Raw genomic sequence first — 22,644 nt, 5'->3', positions numbered from 1 at the left:
TTCTCTGTACTTTTTTTTATTTTCTTTTGTTATTTGTAATCCCTGATTTTGTGCAACATGCAAAATGTAGTATGTAATGCTTTTGCTATGTCACAATTCATGTAATACCTTTTCTACTCAGGCGCGTTGTACTATGTTTACTGGAAGTTGAAGATTTAAAAAAAAGGATTTGATTAAAAAAATGGAGATTTTAGCTGCCTGTAGGGGTAGCATTCTGGCCCTCACTGTAAGAGGGCATTCTTCCCATTGGCCACCAATGTAATTGACATTCTTCCCAGTGGCTACAAACATAAGGAGCATTTATCCATCAATCCCCAATTAATTTGTTTTAATTAATTTGCTTTAGCAGGTGTTCCCTGAGATCTGAAAAATATTTAAAGGGTTCCTTTGGAATAAAAAAAAGTTGAAAGGCTGGTGTAGACCCACAAGAACACCTTGACACAGTATTGAAAAATTAAGGTGATTGTAATGGTAAACTCTCCCATATACCCAGTGAAGAGCCTCAGGTGATGCACAGAGATAAAACAAATCCTCCTACATAAGTTGTACCTGTTTATCTGCAGTATTCTCTAATTTGTGCAAAGTCTAGAATTTATAAAGCTTTTCTAAGATGTCAGAAAACAAGGTTCAGAGAACTGAAGATACACAAAACTCAGTGAAGACAGCTCTGAGAGCTGATTGGAGCGAAGAGACACACTCCCCTTAACACAGCACACAGGAACAGAGCTGAGGCTTTCAATCACAGGCTGTGTGCTGGAGCTTCCTCCCCTGTCATCTCTTGGTGTCAGGAAAGCTTGTCAGAAGTGACTCATGCAGATAGCAGGGGATCAAGGCAGCAGACAGAAATGACACTTAGTGCTCCGAATTGGGACAAATACACGCTATAAAGGGATATGCTTTGTTCATTTCATGTCTGAGGTTTACAAACACTTTAAATAAAAATATAATAAAAATAAAAAAACACGAGAACAAATAATATGTGTGCCCTTTAGTATAATGATTTCTTTTTAGTTTTTTGGTATACTGCTATATAGTTTTGTGTGGAATAATAATTCCACTAAGCTTAAACAAATGTGTTTTCTAAATGATATCATCACTATGTCCAGGTGACAGCAGTGTACTATGAAATAGTGACAGAGAAAGAAACTGCATGCAATCATTTTGATTTTACCATCACAGCAAGAGACGCGCCACATGGTGAGTATACATTTTGGTGTGTTTACACTCTGTATATATACTGTACACTCTTTATTTGATTTTAGATACAGGTTAGGATTTGAAACAGACTTTGGCTCTCCCATAGCAGTTAGGGAGTTTAAAGATCTAAGGAGCTGTAAGTAGCCATTCCCAATCTGTAAGGCACACGTGTAAGGCACAATTCTGGCCTGCAAGACAATTTTCATGTGGACCTCTCCTGCAGCTAGGGCACCCCCTCCCCCATCTCTTCCCCCATTTTGTCTCAGCAGTTGGCAGCAGAGAGGAGGACAGAACTCCTCTGCCAGATCCTGTGCCTCCCTGTGCACCTGCAGCACCCCCTCGTCTCCTCCTCTCCTGCTGTCAGCATTCAGCAGACTCCTGCAGCTGACTCCAGCCCTCCTCTGGTCCTCCTCCAGACCCTGCACTTTCTGCTTCCCAGCTCCACCCTCAGCTCCTTCCCTGCAGCAGCACAAGGTATGGGGGGTGCACTGTACTGTAAGAGAGAGCGTGGAACTCTTAACTTCTGAAGGTGTGGGCAGGGTAGCTGTTGACATCTGATGTAAGGGGGTTGGGGTGCTCGCCCTTTGACATCAAGCATATTAGTGATGCAGCCTGTGATGAAATTGAGTTTGACACCCCTAAGGGTGTTGAAGGATTATGAAAATCTCCTAGGTATAGGTATGTATCTACACTAATCATCTATCAAATGCACAATTTAGGACTTTCTAGATTTAAGGGGAAATTATGATATTATGATATACTGTATTTTGGTCAGATTTACCTATTTTTATTTGATATATTTACAAGTTTAAAAGCTATTTTTTAAATTTGTTTAAAATCTTTAATTTTTACATAAACCAGTAATAGAATCCATAACATGCATTTTGCATAGAATTCTGGGCTTTGTATAGAGAATGCCCAGCATTAGCTACTCATTTTCCAGCTGTCTCCGTCTACCTGACAGTTCTAAAGGGCTGTATGGGAGGAACAGGTGGGAGTACGTTCTTTTTCTTACTCATTCAACTTTGTGTGTAATATGAGCTCCCACATAGACTATTCACAACAAAGCAATAAATTCAGTATGAGGGAAAAGTAATTCAGAGCTCCACCAGCTGGCTGAAAGTGGTAGGTATATAAAAAAAAATCATAGGATAAATTACATATTTACCTTCCTAAAAGAAAAAAAATGTTGTTCCTGAGAAAACAAAGAAAATGTGTAAAAAAACAATGCCTGGTCCAAGATGGATAGCATGAATATCTGCTGGTGGATGACATTTCTTGGCATGCACCAATATCCTGACCTGATCCTTGCTGTTATGGTGTTTTTGGGGTTGTCAAGATGGAAGCAATCACAAGGCAGGCCATGGATATCCAGTAGTAGCTCACTTGCAGAAGTGTGAGGAATGATGGCTATATTCATGCATTTTATGATAAACAAAAACACTATACACTCCCTTCATGAGAAATACATTGCAAAACATCATTATCTGAAATGGAAATATTGCATCTGTGACCAAGGACATAGAGTCCATGCACTGTTCCCTAATGTTTATATGGCACTGCTCTGGGATGTTCTCAGACCTCAGTAGGATATGTATCCCACAAAAATGAATGCTATAATGACAAGTCTATAAAGAAAAGGTAATAGTTGACTGGATAACTTGTGTTAACAGGTACCTGTCATGGTCTGTGCACTTCCACCCTTGTAGCAACAGTTTCGGGAAGGCCCCTTTCTGCTCCAAAATGATCCCTGCGCATAAAGCCTTCTCTATAATGTCATGTTTGATACGTTTGGTGTTGAGGAACCTAAGCAGCATAGAGCCGCATAGGAACTTCAAGACTGCTGAACATCTTTGAGGTGAAATGGAATGCCGGTTGCAAGTCGATATCTCATCCATCATAAGTAGAAGACTTCACAATGGCTCCTTTGGATGAATGGTCACAAATTGCCACAGACACTCTTCAAGTTCTTGAAGCAAGCCTTCGAAGAAGAGTGGAGGCTGTTATAACCACAAAAGGGGAAGGATAACTCCTAACTATGGTTTTAGAATGTGATGTCCTACAAGCTCATATAAGTATGATGGTTAGGTGTCCACAAACCTTTGACCAAATAATATACAGTGCCTTGAAAAAGTGTTCATACCCCTTGAAATTTTCCACATTTTGTCATGTTACAACCAAAAATGTAAATGTATTTTATTGGGATTTTATGTGAAAGACCAACACAAAGTGGCAGATAATTAAGTGGAAGGAAAATGATAAATGGTTTTCAAACTTTTTTACAAATAAACATCTGAAAAGTGTGGCGGCATTTGTATTCAGCCCCCTGGAGTCAATACTTTGTAGAACCACCTTTCACTGCAATTCCAGCTGCAAGTCTATTTGGATATGTCTCTACCAGCTTTGCACATCTAGAGAGGGACATTTTTGCCCATTCTTCTTTGCAAAATAGCTCAAGCTTTGTCATATTGCATGGAAAGCATCATGTGAACAGCAATTTTCAAGTCTTGCCACAGATTCTCAATTGGATTTAGGTCTGGATGTGGCCCTTTGCTTACTTTTATCTTGCCCTTGGGGCACTATTTTTCTCCACTGCTAGCAACAATGGGGCATAATTCCCCCTCTGACACCATTGAAGGGGCAGAATAATTCCCAATGACTGGTCACAATTCCTCCCAAGGACACCAACGATGGGGCACAATTCCTTTCAGACACCAACAATAGGCATATTGATGGGACTCTATTCCTCCCACTGACATCAAAGATGGGACATTGTTTATTCCACATAAAGTAAGTCATGACCTTTTCTACTCCCAATAGTCCAGCCCTTCTTAAGTCTGAAGGACAGTAAAGTGGTCCTTTATTTAGAACGTTTTGAGACCCCCTGATCTAAATCATTCCATTTTAACTCTGGCTATATGTTTAGGGTCGTTGTTCTGCTGGAAGGTGAACCTCTGCCCCGGTCTCAAGTCTTCTGCAGACTCTAACAGGTTTTCTTCTAAGATTGCCCTGTATTTGGCTCCATCCATCTCCCCATCAACTCTGACCAGCTTCCCTGTCCCTGCTTAAGAAAAGCATTCTCACAACATGATGCTGCCACCACCATGTTGCATGGTGGGGATGATGTGTTCAGAGTGATGTGCAGTGTTAGTTTTCAGCCACACATAGCTTTTTTGCTTTTAGGTCAAAAAGTTAAATTTTGGTCTCATTTGACCAGAGCACCTTCTTCCACATGTTTGCTGTGTCCCCCACATGGCTTCTCACAAACTGCAAACAGAACTTCTTATGGCTTTCTCTCAACAATGGCTTTCTTCTTGACACTTTTCCATAAAGGCCAGATTTGTGGAGTGCATAACTAATAGTTGTCCTGTGGACAGATTCTCCCACCTGAGCTATGGATCTCTGCAGCTCCTCCAGAGTTACCATGGGCCTCTTGGCTGCTTCTCTGATTAATGCTCTACTTGCCCGTTGGGCCGCATTTGGACCACTTGCCTTATGCTTGACACATATGGGGTAGATGATATTGTTTGATTTATTTAGTAGGGTCCATTTACACCATTGTGGTGTTAGCACACAAGCTATTAGGATAGCCTATTCAAAATGCCCCAGGAACAGTGAATTTCTGGCAGGCCATGCACAGTAGTGAGTTGCCCTGCATGTCTATTGACAAAGTATTTTAGGATAGCAATCAAAATGAATGACACCTCATCACACCAATGACTGTAAGGTATGCCCTTCCTTGTACTGTATGTTCATAAATTTCATCTTAATCTACTGAGCTCTGGAAGGCAGGGTGTTAAGAAATGGAAAGTGTGAAAAGGAGCCAAGAGTTCTACCTTCTGGCTGGATATGAAAATATCTCATATTCATTTAGCAGCAGAAAATATGTACTAAATCACCCTGCATTCCCTGTAGGAATATTCAGACTGCTGTATTGTTGCTGCACATGGTAAAATGCACATGGTAATGCGTGAAACTAAATGTGATCCCATTAATTTGAATGACACCCAATACACCTAGGCAGCTCACAAAAGTACATATAAACTTTATTAGACCACAGTGTGAATGGGTGAAAGCTGTATATCTGTACTGTGAGATCTCAAGGCACTTCTGGCTCACTGAAGACTCAGAGTGAGATTTAGTGATTTCACTGCTGTGCTGTTCACTGTTCTCTTTGCTGGAGACTCTGATCTGAGGAAGCAAATCCCTGTTTGTATCAAGATGCCACCTCCACACAGACACACAATGCAGAACAAGGCATGATAGGTTGGTGATGGGGGAAAGATCCTCTGCAGGGAGATCAGGGGCAATAACAGTGACTAGTCCTTTGTCCTCTGCCTGCCATTTTTGGGGCATGAAGATTTAGACAGGCATACACTTTTTTGGGGCATGGTTTCCATAGTTCATTTTCTTTTTCAGGTAAATTTGAGCACTGTTACACCTTGTACTTAGGTTAGCTATTTTGTAGCCAAAGTAATAAAAAATACCTATGCAGTAAACAGGGGCGGACTGACAACTCATGGGGCCTCCGGGAAATAGGGGATCATGGGGCCCCTGTGTCCTTGCCCAAACTCAAAAAAGCCTATGAAAAAGGTACAAGGGGCATCTCATGGGGCCCCCTACTGACCCCAGGCCCTTGGGCAGTGCCCGAGTTTCCAAATGGTCAGTCCGCCCCTGGCAGTAAAGCATCTATTAAATACACCTACCATTTTTGCTTATCTATAACATAGCCTTTTCAGAATTCAGTAAGGACTTCTCAACATAAATATATTTTTGGATTTCACTTTTCTGGTTTTTGTTTGTACGTTTTTATCAAATTCATGAGATTATTTAACTATCTTTTCCCCCTACTTTTATACAATATGTTGATTTAATTTGCACAATGTACCTTTGTTCTATTGCAGTTAATAGACCAGATAACGCCTTGGCGTCAATTTCTGTTGAAATCTGCTTCAGGTAAGCCATCTCTTTTAACAGACAATTGCTAGACTTGTCCCTTGTCAGTGTTTTGATCAAAGATGGTCTCTCGCATAGCACACAACCAGGCAGTGGACAGTAAATCCAGCCATAGACGGTTCACATCTGTTCAGTTCAGCAGGAACCGGCTGAGATTCAAATCATGTATGGGCAGACTGAATGTACCCAAGTAATTGATCACCTTTGGTACAACCAGCCTGCCAGATTTTACATGTGATTATTGCTAGAGGCTGTTATAGATGCTAGAAATGATCACTGGTTCCCCCCGCCAGGAGAACACATTGGCTAAGTAAGAGGGATTCCCCTTTCAACGCTTTCTGTGGTTGCAGGAAAGAAACTTGCACCGTCTATGGCCTGCTTAGCATACTCTTTAAAAATTTAAGTGGAATGCATTGTCAGAGCGTTCATATTTTAAATGGGTATTGCAATTTTTACATTTAGGGTCCATTTACATCTTTTTATCGTGGTAATGCACAATACATGGGTCGCTGGCTTCCAGTACCATTCAAAACATCCCAAAACACTGCACTGCAACACAAATGAGAAATAGGTCATGGACAAATTTTGGCACATTAGGGTGCATTGGCAGCCTATTCATTTTAATGGGATGCCTTAAAATGTTAGTTCACCTTTTCAAGAAATATGAAGGTGAACTAATACTCTACCCCAGGGGTCTCCATACTTTTGAAACAAAGGGCCAGTTTATTGCCCTTCAATTTTTGGGGGGCTGGATTATAGCCAGTGGGAGTAGAAAGTGCCATGGGCTTGGTTTACTAAATGGAGGTAAATTTTTTTTTTTTTTTACATAATTGGTGTCAGTGGGAGGAATAGTGTCCCATTATTGGTTTTAGTGGGAGTAATAGTGCCCAATCATTGGTGCCAGTGGGAAGAATAGTGTCCCATTGTTGGTGTCAGTGGGAAGAATGATATCCCATAATTAATGTCAGTGGGAGAAATAGTGCCCCATCATTGTTGGTGTCAGTGGGAAGAATGATATCCCATAATTAATGTCAGTGGGAGGAATAGAGCCCTGTCTTTGGTATCAGTGGAATGGATAGTGCCTTGCATCAGTGGAGTGCCCTAAGAGCTGGATAAAAGCAAGCAAAGCAAATGCCATGGGCTTGGTTTCCTAAATGGGGGTAAAAAAGTACATAATTGGTGTCAGTGGGAGGAATAGTGTGCCATCATTGATGTCACTGAGAGGAATGGTGCCCCATCATTGGTATCAGTGGGAGGAATGGTGCCCCATTGCTGGTGTCAGTGGGAGGAATAGTGCCCCATCATTGATGTCAGTGGGGGGAATAGTGCCCTGTCTTTAGTGTCAGTGGAAGGAATAGTGCCTCATATCAGTGCAGTGCCCCAAGAGTCAGATAAAAGTAAGCAAAGGGCCACATCCAGCCCACGGGCCGCAGCTTGGAGACCCCTACCATACACCCTCCCCTCCAGTCCCCGCTGCACTCTCCCCTATTTATGGGCCAGTCCACCACTCTACCAGAGCCTCCAAACCGGGAATTGGCCAGACTCCCATAAACATACAGATTAAGTCTCCACCCCTTCTTGCTTACCGACTTCTGAAATGTTCTATGGTCCTCCAGAGTCAGGAGGAAGCGATAGAGCCACAGCCTGTTAATCATCCGGCTGACCTGCAATAATCCAACCTCAATCACAGACTCACACAGTTACCTTGAGTCAAACACAATGATTTTACGTGCAACACACTATACTATTCTAGTAGCACATTAGAGGGTGCTACAATTATAAAGTATTAGCCTTTAGCCCCAAAGCCTTAACTCAAACAATAAAACTAGCAGTTAACTGTCCAGCTTGTACCGATTTATTATGCATATCTCATACCTGAGGGGCAATGCAATAACTGACAATTACTTTAGTAAGTGCTACTACAGTGACAGCCGCAATCTTCCTGTGCCAAGTAGCTTCCCCACTGTATAATTACCACAGGAGGCCACTCACTTGGCACTGCCACCATGTACAGAACACCTTGGGGTTGATTTACTAAAACTGGAGAGTGCAACATCTGGTGCAGCTCTGCCTAGAAACCAATCAGCTTCCAGGTGTTATTGCCAAAGCTTAATTGAACAAGCTGAAGCTAGAAGCTGATTGGCTTCCATGCACAGCTGCACCAGATTTTGCACTCTCCAGTTTTAGTAAATAAACCACCCTATTTTACTTTAATGAAGACAAGGTATTTTCTGATTGAAGAAGGTGAAGATCAGGATGCCTGCCCCCTTCTAATCTACCTTGGCCAATCAGAGAATGCCTTGTGTTTATTGATTAAAGTACAAAATGTTCTGGGCGTACCTTTTGCCCTGTTGGTGTTAGAGTACTGATTTTCTAATTTTCTAATTTTTTTATGTGCAATTGATAGCCCTTGCTATTTGTTGCTCCTGTGTTAATTATTATAAATTAATAAAAACCACTGAAATACAAAACTACAAAATGTTCTGTGAATGGTGGAAGTGCCAAGAGAGTGACTCCCTGTGATTAATGAGTAATCGGGAAGCTGTTTGGCACAGGACCCTGTAGATTGCAGCTATCACTGTAATTGTGCCAACTACTACAGTGATTGTCTGCTTGGACCCTTAAGTATGAGATATACATACCTTACATTAGTTCAAGCTGGATCATTGTAAGTATACAATAAAGATCAAACCTGGGGTTCAGCTTTAAATAAAACTCTAACTCCTATTCCTAAACCTAAGCATTAAAGTGGTTGTAAACCCTTACATATACCTAATGAAATGACTACATATAGATGAAAGAAATCCTCCTACACACTGTAGGTTGTAGCTATCTCTTCTGTACAGCCTCATCGAACACAGAATTTACTCAGCATTTCTGATCTCTAGCAGCTAGGAGAAGATGTTCTGATGACATACACTGTAGAACACAGAGTAGGGAGCTGAGTGTAATCTGAGACCTGAGTGGAGGTAATTGACAACACCCCCTTCCACACAAATGCATAGGAAACATGCACAGCTGAGGCTGTCAATCACAGGACATATGCTCTCACTCCCCTTTCCTGTCCACCTCCATCTTTTGTGGTCTGTATTAGCTATCAGAAATGATTAATGCAGGTAGCAGAGCAGGCAGCATACAGAAATCACACTAAATGCTTTGAATTTAGGTGAGTGCACACTATATATAGATATGCTTTGTTCATTTTTCATGCCAGAGGTTTACAACCACTTTAAAGAGTAATCCCAACCCTGAAGTAACATTAATGAGCCCTGCTTATACTAACCAGTAGCTACTGCAGCTGTCCTAAAGTCAAAAATCTTATTCAATTTATCAAAAAATGAGCTTATTATAATCCCGTACAGTATCAACAGTCACAAACGTCTGACTCTGATCAGTAGCTCAGAGGAACTCCTTAGTAGTAATACATTCTTTCTGTATAGGAGAGACAGTAAACAGCCTGCATAGGATGTGTTCCAGTAACCTCTCCTGCATAATAAAAAGGTGTTCCTATACCACCAGATCGCCATTAAAAGGTGGGGTGGTCTGGTCCACTATAGCCACACATGGGAGATAAAGCACTGTGCCTCCTGCATACATTTTATTACTGAGCAGAGAATACTTGTAGCCTCACCCTAACCCCTAAGCCCAGGGGCGGACTGACCATTTTGAAACTCGGGCATTGCCCGAGAGCTGGGGTCAGTAGGGGGCCCCATGAGATGCTCCTGGTACCTTTTTTCATAGGCTTTTTTGACTTTGGGCAAGGACACAGGGGCCCCATGATCCCCTATTGCCCGGGGGCCCCATGAGTTGTCAGTTTGCCCCTGCCTAAGCCTTATTCGTAAAGGATTTGTATGGGCATGGCCCAAATACACTTCCAATCCTTGCTCTCCTCATCTAGATTATGTTCCACAATTCATTTTGTTTTCTTTAACCTTGTTTGTGTAGTGAGAAACAGCTTTTGTTACTCCCTGTGACTTCATCGCCAGGCTTGTAAACCTACATGGGCAACTCCTGTGAGCTCAGTTCCTACTGACATACTCACAGCCCCAAAAGAACGTATTTCGAGAGCCCTTTCCCTTCACGCTCTGTATGGACATGCACTGTTAATGGAGTCAATGCAGCAGCCTAGTTTTTGAGGAACAAAATCACTGTATGCGCGTGTAGTGCACCCCCCGTAAGAGCCGCTGGTAAATCATATTTCCACCTTTACTGCAAACACAGACAGGGACACAGCATTTTCTCCACACTTCCACTGGCTCCAAAGAGCAGTTTAGGGAAGTTGTCTCCCAACTGTGGCCCGGGGGCTGCATGTGGTCCTTTGCTTGCTTTTATTTGGCCCTTGGGACACTATTCCATCAACTGACACCAATGATGGAACACCATCAATGAGGCACAATTCTTCCCATTGATAAAAGCAATGGGGAAACATTCTTCCCATTGATAAAAACAATGGGGCACTATTCCTCCCAATAAAACCAATGATGGTGCATTGTTTATGCACACTGATGTTGGGGCATTTTCTGATTCCACTGGCCACAATCTGACCTCCACTGAAGCCTGAAGGACAGTAAACTGGCCCTTTGCTTAAAAAGTTTTGAGCCCCCTGGTCTAGGGTTTTTTTTCTTTGGCTTTTTATTAGGACTGTTGAACTTGGATAGGGTGAGGGAGCATTGGATACATCAATAAACTGTAAAACTGAGTAACTTGAGGACTCCTCAACTTTCTGGCTGCACTGCACTAAACGGAATGTCCCACAGAATCGCTATGCTCATGGGGCCTAGTACCCCGTTCAGAGTTTAATGGCTACACACAGTCACTAACTCTTCAACAATGGAGTAATTAACTCAGGTAGACACAGGATCATCAGTTGTCTCCTGACAATATATCGACCGGGTTTTTCTTAGTGAGGGAGATACAGACTCACACCACCATAGGACAGCAGGACTCTTTCCCACCAACTTCCTCCTGGTTCTCTCCAATGAGCTTCTCCAGACCCAACTTGACCCCTGGACACAAGGTTGCAAATAGGCCTCCTGGCTAAGCCTAGCTGTGGCTTTAGTGTCTGTCTGATGGCTTCTTTTAGAAATCTTCCCGATGGGAAGCAGAACCTCCTGCACAGGTGTCTCTTCTAGCAGGATTGGACACAGGAACCCTGCACACTGTTACTTAGGCCTCAGACTATTTATAGGCTCTCTCACCACCTACTAAGAACACCTCTCCAGGGATTGGCTGGAGTCCCATAAAGAATCAGGCTGCATGCCCTGTCTTTCCTCCCACTATGATTCTGGAATCCTCTAGAAGACGAGGGAGTAACAGAGAAGCAGCCCATGAGACACTGAGCAGCCACGAATAGTCAACTCCTGCTCCTCTGATTAGAGTGGAGCCAACTAACATAACTATTCTACACTAGAAGGGTGTTGCACATGTGTAGAAGGACAGAGAGGGCGGCGATACCCTGAGTTCTGATGTGTAGCAGGCAGGGCTGACACCAATCTTGTGTGTAAACATTTATAAATACACACTTTAATCTTTAACCCCTAAAACATAACCTCAATCTACGCCAGTCCCATTAGCACTGATGATGTAGTAGAGGTAAACATGTCATGTATTTCAATGGATCTATGCCAAAACATAACAAAGACAAAACGTTTGGATGCTAAAATAATTGGCACCACATTATCGGCTCTGAAAATGCTGTGCCAAAAGGATCCAGAAAAAAAGGATGCGTATTCAACCCAATTACACAACAAGTTGGTGCAATTTTCTGCAACCCATTACAGCCAATCAACTTTTAGCTTACGGTTCAGTTAAAGGTGATTGTTTGGGTGACTGAACTTTGCATTGTTTTGTTTCCATTGTTCTTTGTTCCAGCCTATGAATATAAGCAAATGATGTTCTTTCTCAGATACCGTGGAGGCCAAGACCTTACCATGTCTATTTTGGACGTGACCATGATGACAGGATACTCTCCAGATGTTATTGACTTAAATCAGGTGAGCACTGAGGAACACTTGATCCACCAATTATATTTCTGAAAAAGAAATCCGAGTATATAAAAGATATGCTGTTGTATACTAAAAGTTGAGAGCTGGATCGATTAGTTGAATCACTGTACTGTAAGTAGTGTATGACAAGCTCACACTATAGACTTAACTCTCCCACAGATGGAACAAAATTAGTCCAGTTCAGCAGTATGGGCACCAGGGGCGGACTGACAACTCATGGGGCCCCTGGGCAATAGGGGATCATGGGGCCCCTGTGTCCTCGCCCACACCCAAAAAAGCCTATGAAAAAGCCAATGAAAAGTACCAGGGGCATCTCATGGGATCCCCTACTGACCCCGGGCACTCGGGCAGTGCCCGAGTGCTCGAATGGTCAGTCCGCCCCTGATGGGCACTAATCTACGGATTGACTTATGTACAGCCACCCTGCTGGAAAATTTCATGTATTCTGATGTTGGAAAGTCTGTAGGAGAATTTTCCCATCCACCTTAAAGGATAAGTTCAACTTTGGAACATGTTACATGTTCCACCCGTTTTTAGGGTGGAACATGTCACATATTCCCATAGCCACAGCTGCCGCCCACTGCCCCCCTCCGACAAATAATGAGAAGTTTCCCCATACTATCTGTCAGATTTGAAAACAGCGTGGCCGTGCCTGGCTCCGCCCACATGGCCACATCACTTATTCACAGAGTTCTGTGAATGAGTGCCTACAAGTCCCAATAGCCTTAGTGGCTGTCAGCTTGTAGTTTTCAATTAGCTACCACGGCGCTGTAAAGCGCTGTGGTAGTTCATTGAAGCTTCCTGTCAGTATATCTGCTTGGCCGTACATCCTGTACGGCAAGTGGATATTCTGACAGGTCTGCAGGAGACCTGCATGACATCAGCACTCTACTGATTGCTGGTGCAATGCTTTTTAGGCTCCTGCAGACAAAAATAATAAATGTACATTTTTTTTACCTGCAAAAAAATGTGCATTTATTATTTTTGACTCAAAAGGTGAACTTATCCTTAAAATGTGTGGATCGGGAAATCCGGTCAGTTTTTTCCTTCAACCCGCAGTTGAAAAAGGAAAACTGACCCATGTATAGCCAGATTTAGGCTGATCATAGAATGATTATATTATACAGTATGTAGCACCCCCCTGACATCCCAAAGGCAGGATGGCACCTCCAGAGGCAGAGTGGGCTAGCATTTCAGGCCAGTGCTGAATCCATGGCTCTAATGGGGGACTGAAACAGAACATTGGTGCTAGTCACTTTTGTCTTTTTAGAGTTTTATTGGAGAATGGCTAAAGAGGTAAATGTTAGGGGTCCAGATCAATGTCCAGCTTCATGATGCTGACCTGGCAACACAGTAAGAATGTTCCCAAATTCAGTGTGTGCTCCTTGTGAGTTACCAGGCCCTGCAAGAAACCAGAATTCTTCCTGGCTTTCTCCAGTGTAGCACTACCCCCTTAGGGGCCACCGGATTTGATTTGGCTCCCCTTATGCTCTGCACAGTCAGGCAACATACATTTTCCACACTCTGTACACTGGAGTCAAAGAACAGTCCTGAAGCTTGGTTTTGTGATTTTATTAAGGGGTTAAGAACCTGGATGGGGTCTGGGGGTATATGGGATGCACCAAGGGCTCTTTCTAAGTGTACTTCCTCAGCCACCAAATGATTCCTTCTTTTCACCCAGCTGTACTGAGGATTTTCCCTGGGTAAGGGGGCCCAACATCTGGTATTTTAGAACAGTCCCAGATGAGAAGCTAGTTGGATTTTGCATCTGACCGCCCTCTCCCCTCATCTGGAGCAAGAGGTGTAAGACTACTCACACTGTCCTCTCATATTAGCTTGGTGGATTGGTGGCTGCCTTCAGGCCTTACACTGTGCTGGCTCCTTCCCTGCTAAACAGGCTGTTCTCCCTGGGAGATGCTGAGGAAATGGAGATTCTTTTGACCTGCCTGTAGGTGGACTCGCCTCCCTGGGGCCCCCTCCCAGGCTCCAAACTCCAGCCTTCCTCAAACAATCTTCCACCTGACACTGCACACCTTCTCCTAGGCTCTGTACTGTTTGAGGGTTGCCCTGGTCACCATGCCCAGCCTCCAGCCAGGGGATTGGCCAAAGCCCCTCAAACATGAAGATCTGGGCCTCCTCCACCCCTCTTCCAAAAAGCTCTCAGGTTTCTGGAAAGGTGGGAGGGCTCCAGAAGCCCTGACCTGTTAAAGCCTTCTAGCCTGTTATGAGGTAACCTCACTACCTCACTCCTAGGCTGACTCATCTCAAGGCTACTCAGCCTCTATCTAAAAAAAATCTAACTAACCTGCCTCTATCTAAAAAAAAAACTAAGTAACCTGGAGAACACTACACTTTAAAAGGACCTCTCCTGGATCTTCTCCTTCCACAGCCTCCTCCACACAAGGTAAGACAGTTTCAGGACTGCTTCAGCACATGTTAGGCCCAAAACAAGCTATTGGACCTAGCAGCAGAGCTCCTTCCAGCAGCACCTCCTCAAGCCTCAGCCAAGGGGAAGAGAGCAAGCACATGGCCAGTCCCAAATATTTATATTCCCCCTCCCCCCCCAGCATGCATAAACCTCCTACTGGATTGGCTGATGGAAATATACATACAGTGCCTTGAAAAAGTATTCATACCCCTTGAAATTCTCCACATTTTGTCATGTTACAACCAAAAACGTAAATGTATTTTATTGGGATTTTATGTGATAGACTAACAAAAAATGGCACATAATTGTGAAGTGGACGGAAAATGATAAATGGTTTTCAAAATGTTTTACAAATAAATATCTGAAAAGTGTGGCATGCATTTGTATTCAGCCCCCTGAGTCAATACTTTGTAGAACCACCTTTCACTACAATTACAACTGCAAGTCTTTTTGGATATGTCTCTACCAGATTTGCACATCTAGAGTAACATTTTGACCATTCTCAGATGGATTTAGGTCTACACTTTGACTGGGCCATTCTAACACATGAATAGGCTTTGATCTAAACCATTCCATTGTAGCTCTGGTTGTATGTTTCGGGTCGTTGTTCTGCTGGAAGGTGAACTTCCGCCCCTGTCTCAAGTCTTTTGCAGACTCTAACAGGTTTTCTTCTGCGATTGCCTTGTGTTTGGCTCCATCTGTAATAATAATAATAATCCATCTTCCCATTAACTTTGACCAGCTTCCCTGTCCCTGCTGAAGAAAAGTACCCCCACAACATAATGCTGCCACCACCATGTTTCACGGTGGGGATGGTGTGTTTAGGGTGATGTGCAATTTTAGTTTTCAGCCACACATAGCATTTTGCTTTTAGGCCAAAAAGTTCCATTTTGGTCTCATCTGACCAGAGCCCCTTCTTCCACATGATTGCTGTGTCCCCCACATGGCTTCTCACAAACTGCAAACAGGACTTCTTATGACTTTCTTTCAACATTGGCTTTCTTCTTGCCACTCTTCCATAAAGACCGGATTTGTGGAGTGCACGACTAATAGTTGCCCTGTGGACAGATTCTCCCACCTGAGCTGTGGACCTCTGCAGCTCCGCCAGAGTTAAGATGGGTCTCTTGACTGCTTCTCTGATGAATGCTCTCCTTGCCCGGCCTGTCAGTTTAGGTGAACGGCCATGTCTTGGTAGGTTTGCAGTTGTGCCATACTCTTTCCATTTTTGGATGATGGATTGAACAGTGCTCCATGAGATGTTCAAAGCTTGGGATATTTTTTTATAACCTACTCCTGCCTTAAACTTCTCCACAACTTTCTCACTGACCTGTCTGGTGTGTTCCTTGGCCTTCATGGCTTCCTTGGCCTTCATGTCTTCACTAATGTTCTCTAACAAACCTCTGAGGACTTCACAGAACAGCTGTATTTATACTAAGATTAAATTACATACAGGTGGACTCTATTTACTAATTAGATGACTTCTGAAGGCAATTGGTTCCACTAGATTTTAGTTACGGGTATCAGAGTAAAGGGGGCTGAATACAAATGCACGCTACACTTTTCAGATATTTATTTGTAAAAAATTTTGAAAACCATTTATCATTTTCCTTCCACTTCCATAAAATCCCAATAAAATACATTTACATTTTTGGTTGTAACATGACAAAATGTGGAAAATTTCGAGGGGTGTGAAAATTTTTTCAAGTCACATAGCTCCCAACTGTTCCTGATTTCGAGGGACTCTCCCTGATTTGGAACAAAGTCCCTCTGTCCCTCTTTCCTGCTCGTATGTCCCTCAATTTGATCTGAGCTATATACGTAGTTGTATATAAAATGCACTTTTTATCTTTCAAAAAGTGTTTCCCAGTGCTAAACCTTTCATCCTATTTCTAAATTTCTGCATTTGTCATTTCAAAAGCCAGTGTAAAGGGAAAGTAGTGGTAAAAAAAAGTTTGTGAGTTTAACTAATTTCTTTTAGAATTCTCCTTTAAGGGGGTGTGGCATAGGGTGTGTCCTATGCCTACATACCTTTGCTTATAGGTGTCCCTTGTTCCCATCTCAGAAAGTTGGGAGATATGATATTCATACCTCAGTCTTGTTTATGAAATCTCATACTATGGCTAGTGATGGCACTGACAGTGAGAAATCACAACTCCACTGAGTTTAGGGAAGAGCAAGTGAAAAGCTACCACCCAGCCAAAAACTAAAGTTAGGCTAGTAGCCCCTGTTTAGGACAAGGGGGCTACATGAATAACTACAAGCAAATGTATTAATTTGTTTTTTTTTTTTTACAAATTCCAATTCTTCACTTACATATCTATGTGAAATCACTAGGGATCAGAGGAACTGCATGGCAGACAAATCTGTAGACAGGTGCAGTTAGCCACTTTTCCACTACAGTAGGTGGCTGTGTATCAGAATAGTGTCTGGTACAGCAGGTAGTGACACTAGGTGTTAGGTCCCTTTTAGGCAGAGCCCTCCCACAAGTAATTTCAGGGGTTAGTCAGCTCCCATATACATATAAACTAGATGGGGAGGTGACACAGCAGACTTGGGACATTGGAGCCATACACCCAACATCTGTGAGAATGTAATCTGGACAGGGCAGGCGATCGGGTGTAGTGGAACTGGATGCAGGAGGAGCTGGCTGTAGTCATTCTGTCCCTTAAGCAGGTAGGGGCTAGGACATAATACAATGGTCTTTAGGCCGGGCTGGAAGTCCCTGTATGAGGCTGCTTCCCTGGAGGGTTACTGAGAAGGGTGTGCCCAGCTAGTAGATGTCTACAGAGAACACAGCCCTGTGAGTACTTATGATGTAGAGAGGAGAATGTAGGGAGATAATTGTGAGGTGCTACATGTGCTTTCACCTGAGACTGTGGATCGTCTACTATGTGTGATTTACTGTATTTATCAAATGACTCCAGATGTATATCCTTGGTGATATGACTGGCTTGCCAATCTCTGAAAAACATCAGTAAAGTGTAGTGAAGTTTATTTATTGTGTGGACATTCCTTCTTTGGATATAAAGGTCTATGGGATGTCCTGAGGAGGCCTAAGACAAGGAGCAGGGCACAAGATGGTGGAGGAGGAGGACTCAGCAGGTGGGATTGTGTTCTTGCAGGGCTGGAGCAGAGATAGGGCCTTGTGCTTGGATGTCAAAACTAGACAACCATGAAGCCTCTCTTACAAATCTCAATCCTTTCTTCTTCCATGTAGAATCATCCTGGATTGGAAGAACCGCACAAAAGATAGATCCCCATCCTTCACTTTTCTATGTATAATCATTCATAAAAGCCATACTTTAGCTTCTATGAATGAAACATGACCTATGAATGGAGAATGTGGACCTTTCATTCATCTATCCGTCCTCCATTCATAAACCATGTTTAATTCATAGATGCTATAGTACAGCTTCTATGAATGGAGGAGGTGGAAGGAAAAGGTGTTGTAGTCAAACATTCTTGGTGAGTACATGGCACAGGTCCATTGGCTCTATTAACCTCCACCGCACCTGAATATTATGGCGGTGGATGTAGAAGGGGATTGATGGAGGAAGAGTCCAATCAATGCTGGGGTCAGCAGCACAAGGGCACATTGTAATATTAGTTAATAATGTCCCTTGTGCTGTTTTTTTTATTTTGCCTAACCTTAGGCTTTGATGCCATTTCCAAAGTCCTTGTCAATATTTTTAAATCTGCAGCTTTCATTAAAAAATACCCAGTGACCTGCCATGAAGGTCCTTGCTCAGGCACTTCCTGTGATAGGCTGACCCTAGCTCCCAATTGTTTTCCTGCATTGTCACCCAGCCACATAGGCTTCCAGTGAAGACCACAAGTGGCCGTGGTCATTGTGCTGGTATATTCCATCACTGTCCTGGTTCCTTATGTTTTGCTGATCTATCTAGTTAACCTTAGAAGCACATCAAGAGTTTTTTTTTCCATTTGGACTGTAATGATATTTGTTGAACAGTTTGTTAATAAATGGTTTATACTGCAGCTTAAAAACAGAGTGGACCGATACATTTCAGAATTTGAGATCAACAAAGGCGCAAGTGATAGAGGCACTCTCATCATATACCTGGACAAGGTAAGATGAAGTCAGAACTGGATCCTATGGGAAAATATTAACTATTTAGATTACCTTAAGTTAGTGAATGGATCAGCTTATTGTAAATAATCTTACTGACTGTTTATAAACCTTTTTTCTATGTATCGTATTCAAATCTAGGTGTATACAAGTAATCATATTGCTTGTTATATATGCAGGTTCTGCTTCCTGCTTAAAGCAGACCTTGCATTAACCACTTGCCCTCCAGTGGATTTCCCCCCCTTCCTGACCAGGCCATTTATTGCGATACGGAGCTGCGTTACTTTAACTGACAATTGCGCGGTCATGCAACGCTGCATCTAAATTAAATTTACGTCCTTTTTTCCCCCACAAATATAGCTTTCTTTTGGTGGTATTTGATCACCTGTACATTTTTGATTTAAGAAACAAAAAAAAAAGACAGACAATTCTGAACAAAAAAACTATATTTTTGAACATGTCCAGTAGAAAAATTTAAAAAATCAAATTTCGTCATAAATTTAGGCCAAAATGTATTCTGTGACATGTCTTTGCTAAAAAAAAGTCCCAATACGTGTAAGTTAATTGGTTTACATGAAAGTTATAGCATCTACAAATGGCGATATATATACTGGAAAAAAAATTTTCAGTGAGGTTCCCCATTGACAGCTGAATGTAAGCCCTTCATGTCTGGTATGGATTTGGAGGGGAACCACAAAAATCCATATGAGATCCTTATCTGAGCATACAGCCTAGCAGGTCAGGAAAGGGGGGGGCGAGCGAGCGCCTCCCCCGAACCATACCAGGCCGCATGGCTCAACATGGGGGGGTGGGTGCTTTGGGGTAGGGGGGGCTCTCCCCCCAAAGCACCTTATCCCCATGTTGATGGAGAAAAGGGCCTTTTCCCCTATGTAAAGGAGTATGGGGTACATGGTACCACTACTCATTCACACAAAAAAAGGGTAGTATAAAAATTTACAGAAGACAGTCTTTGACAAGTCCTTTATTAAAAAAAGAAAAAAAGTCATCCAAAGGTGATCCAACGTCAATCACAATGTCCACTGGCATCGCCGAGCCGAAAATGAAACAAAAAAAAAAGGCTCTGGCTCCCGGCCGTCTAAAAGCTGCACCAACCTGACAGTTCTTAACCACTTGCCATCCGCCTGCTGTTTAAAAACGGCAGGGCGGTGGCACTCCAGGGGCGGGTTGCCATTCATAAACGGCACCCGCTATTTCTAGCTGTGCGCGCGCTCCCTGGGAGCGCGCAGCACCGCGATCCGGTGCCCGCTGTGTCCTCCGGACACAATGAAACACCTCTCGTCGGACGGGACCTCTGTACAAGGTCCTGATCATGTGATCACTGATTGGCCAATCAGTGATCACATGCAAAGTAGTAAGCAAGATGTCACTTCTGACATCATTGCTTACTACATGTGAAATCTGTGAATGATCACAGAGGTCACATGGTACAAGGCTATTCACAACAGTCTTGTACCATGTGACAAGGTGTGACCAATCACAGCTCACTCAGTATTTCTCAATGACTGCAAGAATGCAGACAGAGAGAAAGAGAAATGATTGATTTTACATCCTATAAAAAAAATCTTCATCACCCCCCACAAGTAGTACAGTGTCACCGTGGTGACACTGTACTGCTAGGGTGACAGTATGTAAAAAAAAACTAATTTGGCTTATTGTTTTTTACTAAAAATATAACTGAATACATTTTGGCCAAGATTTGTGATGAAAGATTATTTATTTGCAAAATTTTATAAGAAAAACACTTTTTTCAAACTTTTTGCACCTTTTCATTTACATAGCAAAAAAAATTAAAATCCCAGCGGTGAATAAATACCATCAAAATAAAGCTTTATCTGTCTCAAAAAGTGGTAAAAAATTCATATGGGTACAGTATTGCATGACCGCGCAATTGAAAATTGCCCTGGACAGGAAGGGGGTAAAAGTGTCCGGACAGGAAGTGGTTAAATACTGTGGTGACGTCACAAGGGAGTGGAGTTATTAGGTGATTAACCAAAGCATTGCACCTGATCTGTGGTCAGGTGCATTGCTTTGGCCAATAACAATGCACTGTCAGGGCGCAGTGCATTGTGGGGTGCGGCAGGTGAACAGACCACCAAACACCCTTACTGTTCATGTGTTTCCCGAACATATGAACAGCCAATCGACTCGTACATCAGGCCCAACCCTAATCTTCAGTCTGCTCTGGCAGTGGGCAGTCGTGAGTAAAACAGAGAGCGGCATTGACTAGAAGACGTTAGCTGTGCCACTCTTTGCAACAATACACTGTAAGCATAGGGTGCTGTGCTAAGGAGGCGGGGCCATGACACCCTGCGCTCACAGTCTTCTGGATTGATTGGAGCTTGTTGTCATTCAGCCCAGAAGACATCTTGTAACAAAACAAAAGAAAACAGTTTGGGAAGTTCAGCCTGGAGTTGGGCTATAAAAAAAAAAATAAATAAATAAATGAAATTAGAAAATATACTTGCCTCACCCCCAGCTTCCACCTGTGGTGCCTAAGCGAAGGTGATGTCAATCTAAGTGGCTAATTGTTTTTATCTCTCTACTTCATTCACAATGATGCTGACTAGGCAGCCTGATCAGTTGATGTCCAACAGAGGAAGAATCTGCAATGCATATAAAATACCAAAATACATAGCAGCAAAGATGTGACTGAAAAATGCCCCCCGTGTCTGTTTATTTACCCAACTAACTTCTTTTCAGATTTCTCATACAGAGGAAGAATGTCTGAAGTTCATTGCTCACAGGTACTTTGACGTGGGTCTCGTCCAAGCTGGGTCCGTCTCTATCTATGACTATTACTCACCAGGTAAACTTCCAGAGATAAAAAATATCTATCATCAACCAGATTAAAATCAGCTCTTGGCAAACCTGTTATAAAAATGCATAAAAATAATAATAATCATCGTAAAATAAAATAATAAAAATAAATAATGAATAATCAATCAAATACCCAAACCATTACTCCAGAGAGGGAGAAGCAAAAATACCCAAAATGTAAAGAATACTTATTAAAAGTGATAAACCAATGTTCATTGATGCTACCCTAATCGAAATCTAAACATCATAAATCACATCTGCATTATTATTATTATACAGGATTTATATAGCGCCAACAGTTTGCTCAGCGCTTTACAAAATAACGGGAGACAATACAGCAACAATACAGTTCAATACAAGAGGGATAGGAGGGCCTGATGCTTGGAGCTTACAATCTAGGAGGGAGGGGCTAGTGGTACAAAAGGTAGTAACTGTGGGGGATGGACTGGTTGGAAAAGTAGAAGATTCCAGTATTAGATGAGGGCAGGATAGGCTTCCCTGAAGAGATAGGTTTTCAGAGATCACCTAAAAGTGAGCAGAGTAGGCGATAGTCTGATAAATTGGGGTAGAGAGTTCCAGAGGATGGGGGAAGCTCTGGAGAAGTCCTGGAGACGAGCATGGGAGGAGACAAGGGAGCTAGAGAGTAGGAGGGTACGGTTTGGGTGATATTTAGAGACAAGATCAGTGATGTAATTTGGGGCAGAGTTATAAATGGCTTTATATGTTATTGTTAATGTTTTGAATTTTATCCGTTAGGCAATGGGAAGCCAGTGGAGGGATTGGCAGAGAGGGATGGTGGACACTGAGTGGAGGCCAGTGGAGGGATTGGCAGAGAGGGTTGGAGGACACTGAGTGGAGGCCAGTGGAGGGATTGGCAGAGAGGGGTGGAGGACACTGAGTGGAGGTCAGTGGAGGGATTGGCAGAGAGGGGTGGAGGACACTGAGTGGAGGCCAGTGGAGGGATTGGCAGAGAGGGGTGGCAGATACAGAACGGTTAGTAAGGAGAATGAGTCTGGCAGCAGCATTCATGATAGACTGAAGAGGGGATAGCCTGCGATGAGGTAGGCCAATGAGGAGGGAGTTACAATAGTCAAGACAAGATATAACCAAGGAGTGAATAAGTTGCTTAGTGG

General features: G+C 42.8%; 1 protein-coding gene across 1 annotated transcript in view; it reads left to right on the top strand.

Annotated features, from left to right (window-relative positions):
* The window catches only part of LOC149453933 (venom factor-like), a 374,515-nt gene that overhangs the window by 331,083 nt on the left and 20,788 nt on the right, over window positions 1-22,644 (top strand). The window contains exons 32-36 of the mRNA XM_089687988.1: window positions 1,107-1,197; window positions 6,102-6,153; window positions 12,059-12,146; window positions 18,584-18,673; window positions 21,395-21,500. Of these exons, the coding sequence (XP_089544114.1) occupies window positions 1,107-1,197; window positions 6,102-6,153; window positions 12,059-12,146; window positions 18,584-18,673; window positions 21,395-21,500 (427 nt within the window). The remainder of the gene's footprint in view (window positions 1-1,106; window positions 1,198-6,101; window positions 6,154-12,058; window positions 12,147-18,583; window positions 18,674-21,394; window positions 21,501-22,644) is intronic.

This window comes from Staurois parvus, unplaced genomic scaffold (genome assembly GCF_062004578.1).
Source record: "Staurois parvus isolate SC_StPar_1 unplaced genomic scaffold, SC_StPar_1.0 ptg000444l, whole genome shotgun sequence".
Taxonomy (NCBI): Eukaryota; Metazoa; Chordata; class Amphibia; order Anura; family Ranidae; genus Staurois; species Staurois parvus.
Note: the sequence above shows the minus strand (reverse complement) of the source record. Positions and strands in the feature narration are given on the sequence as shown.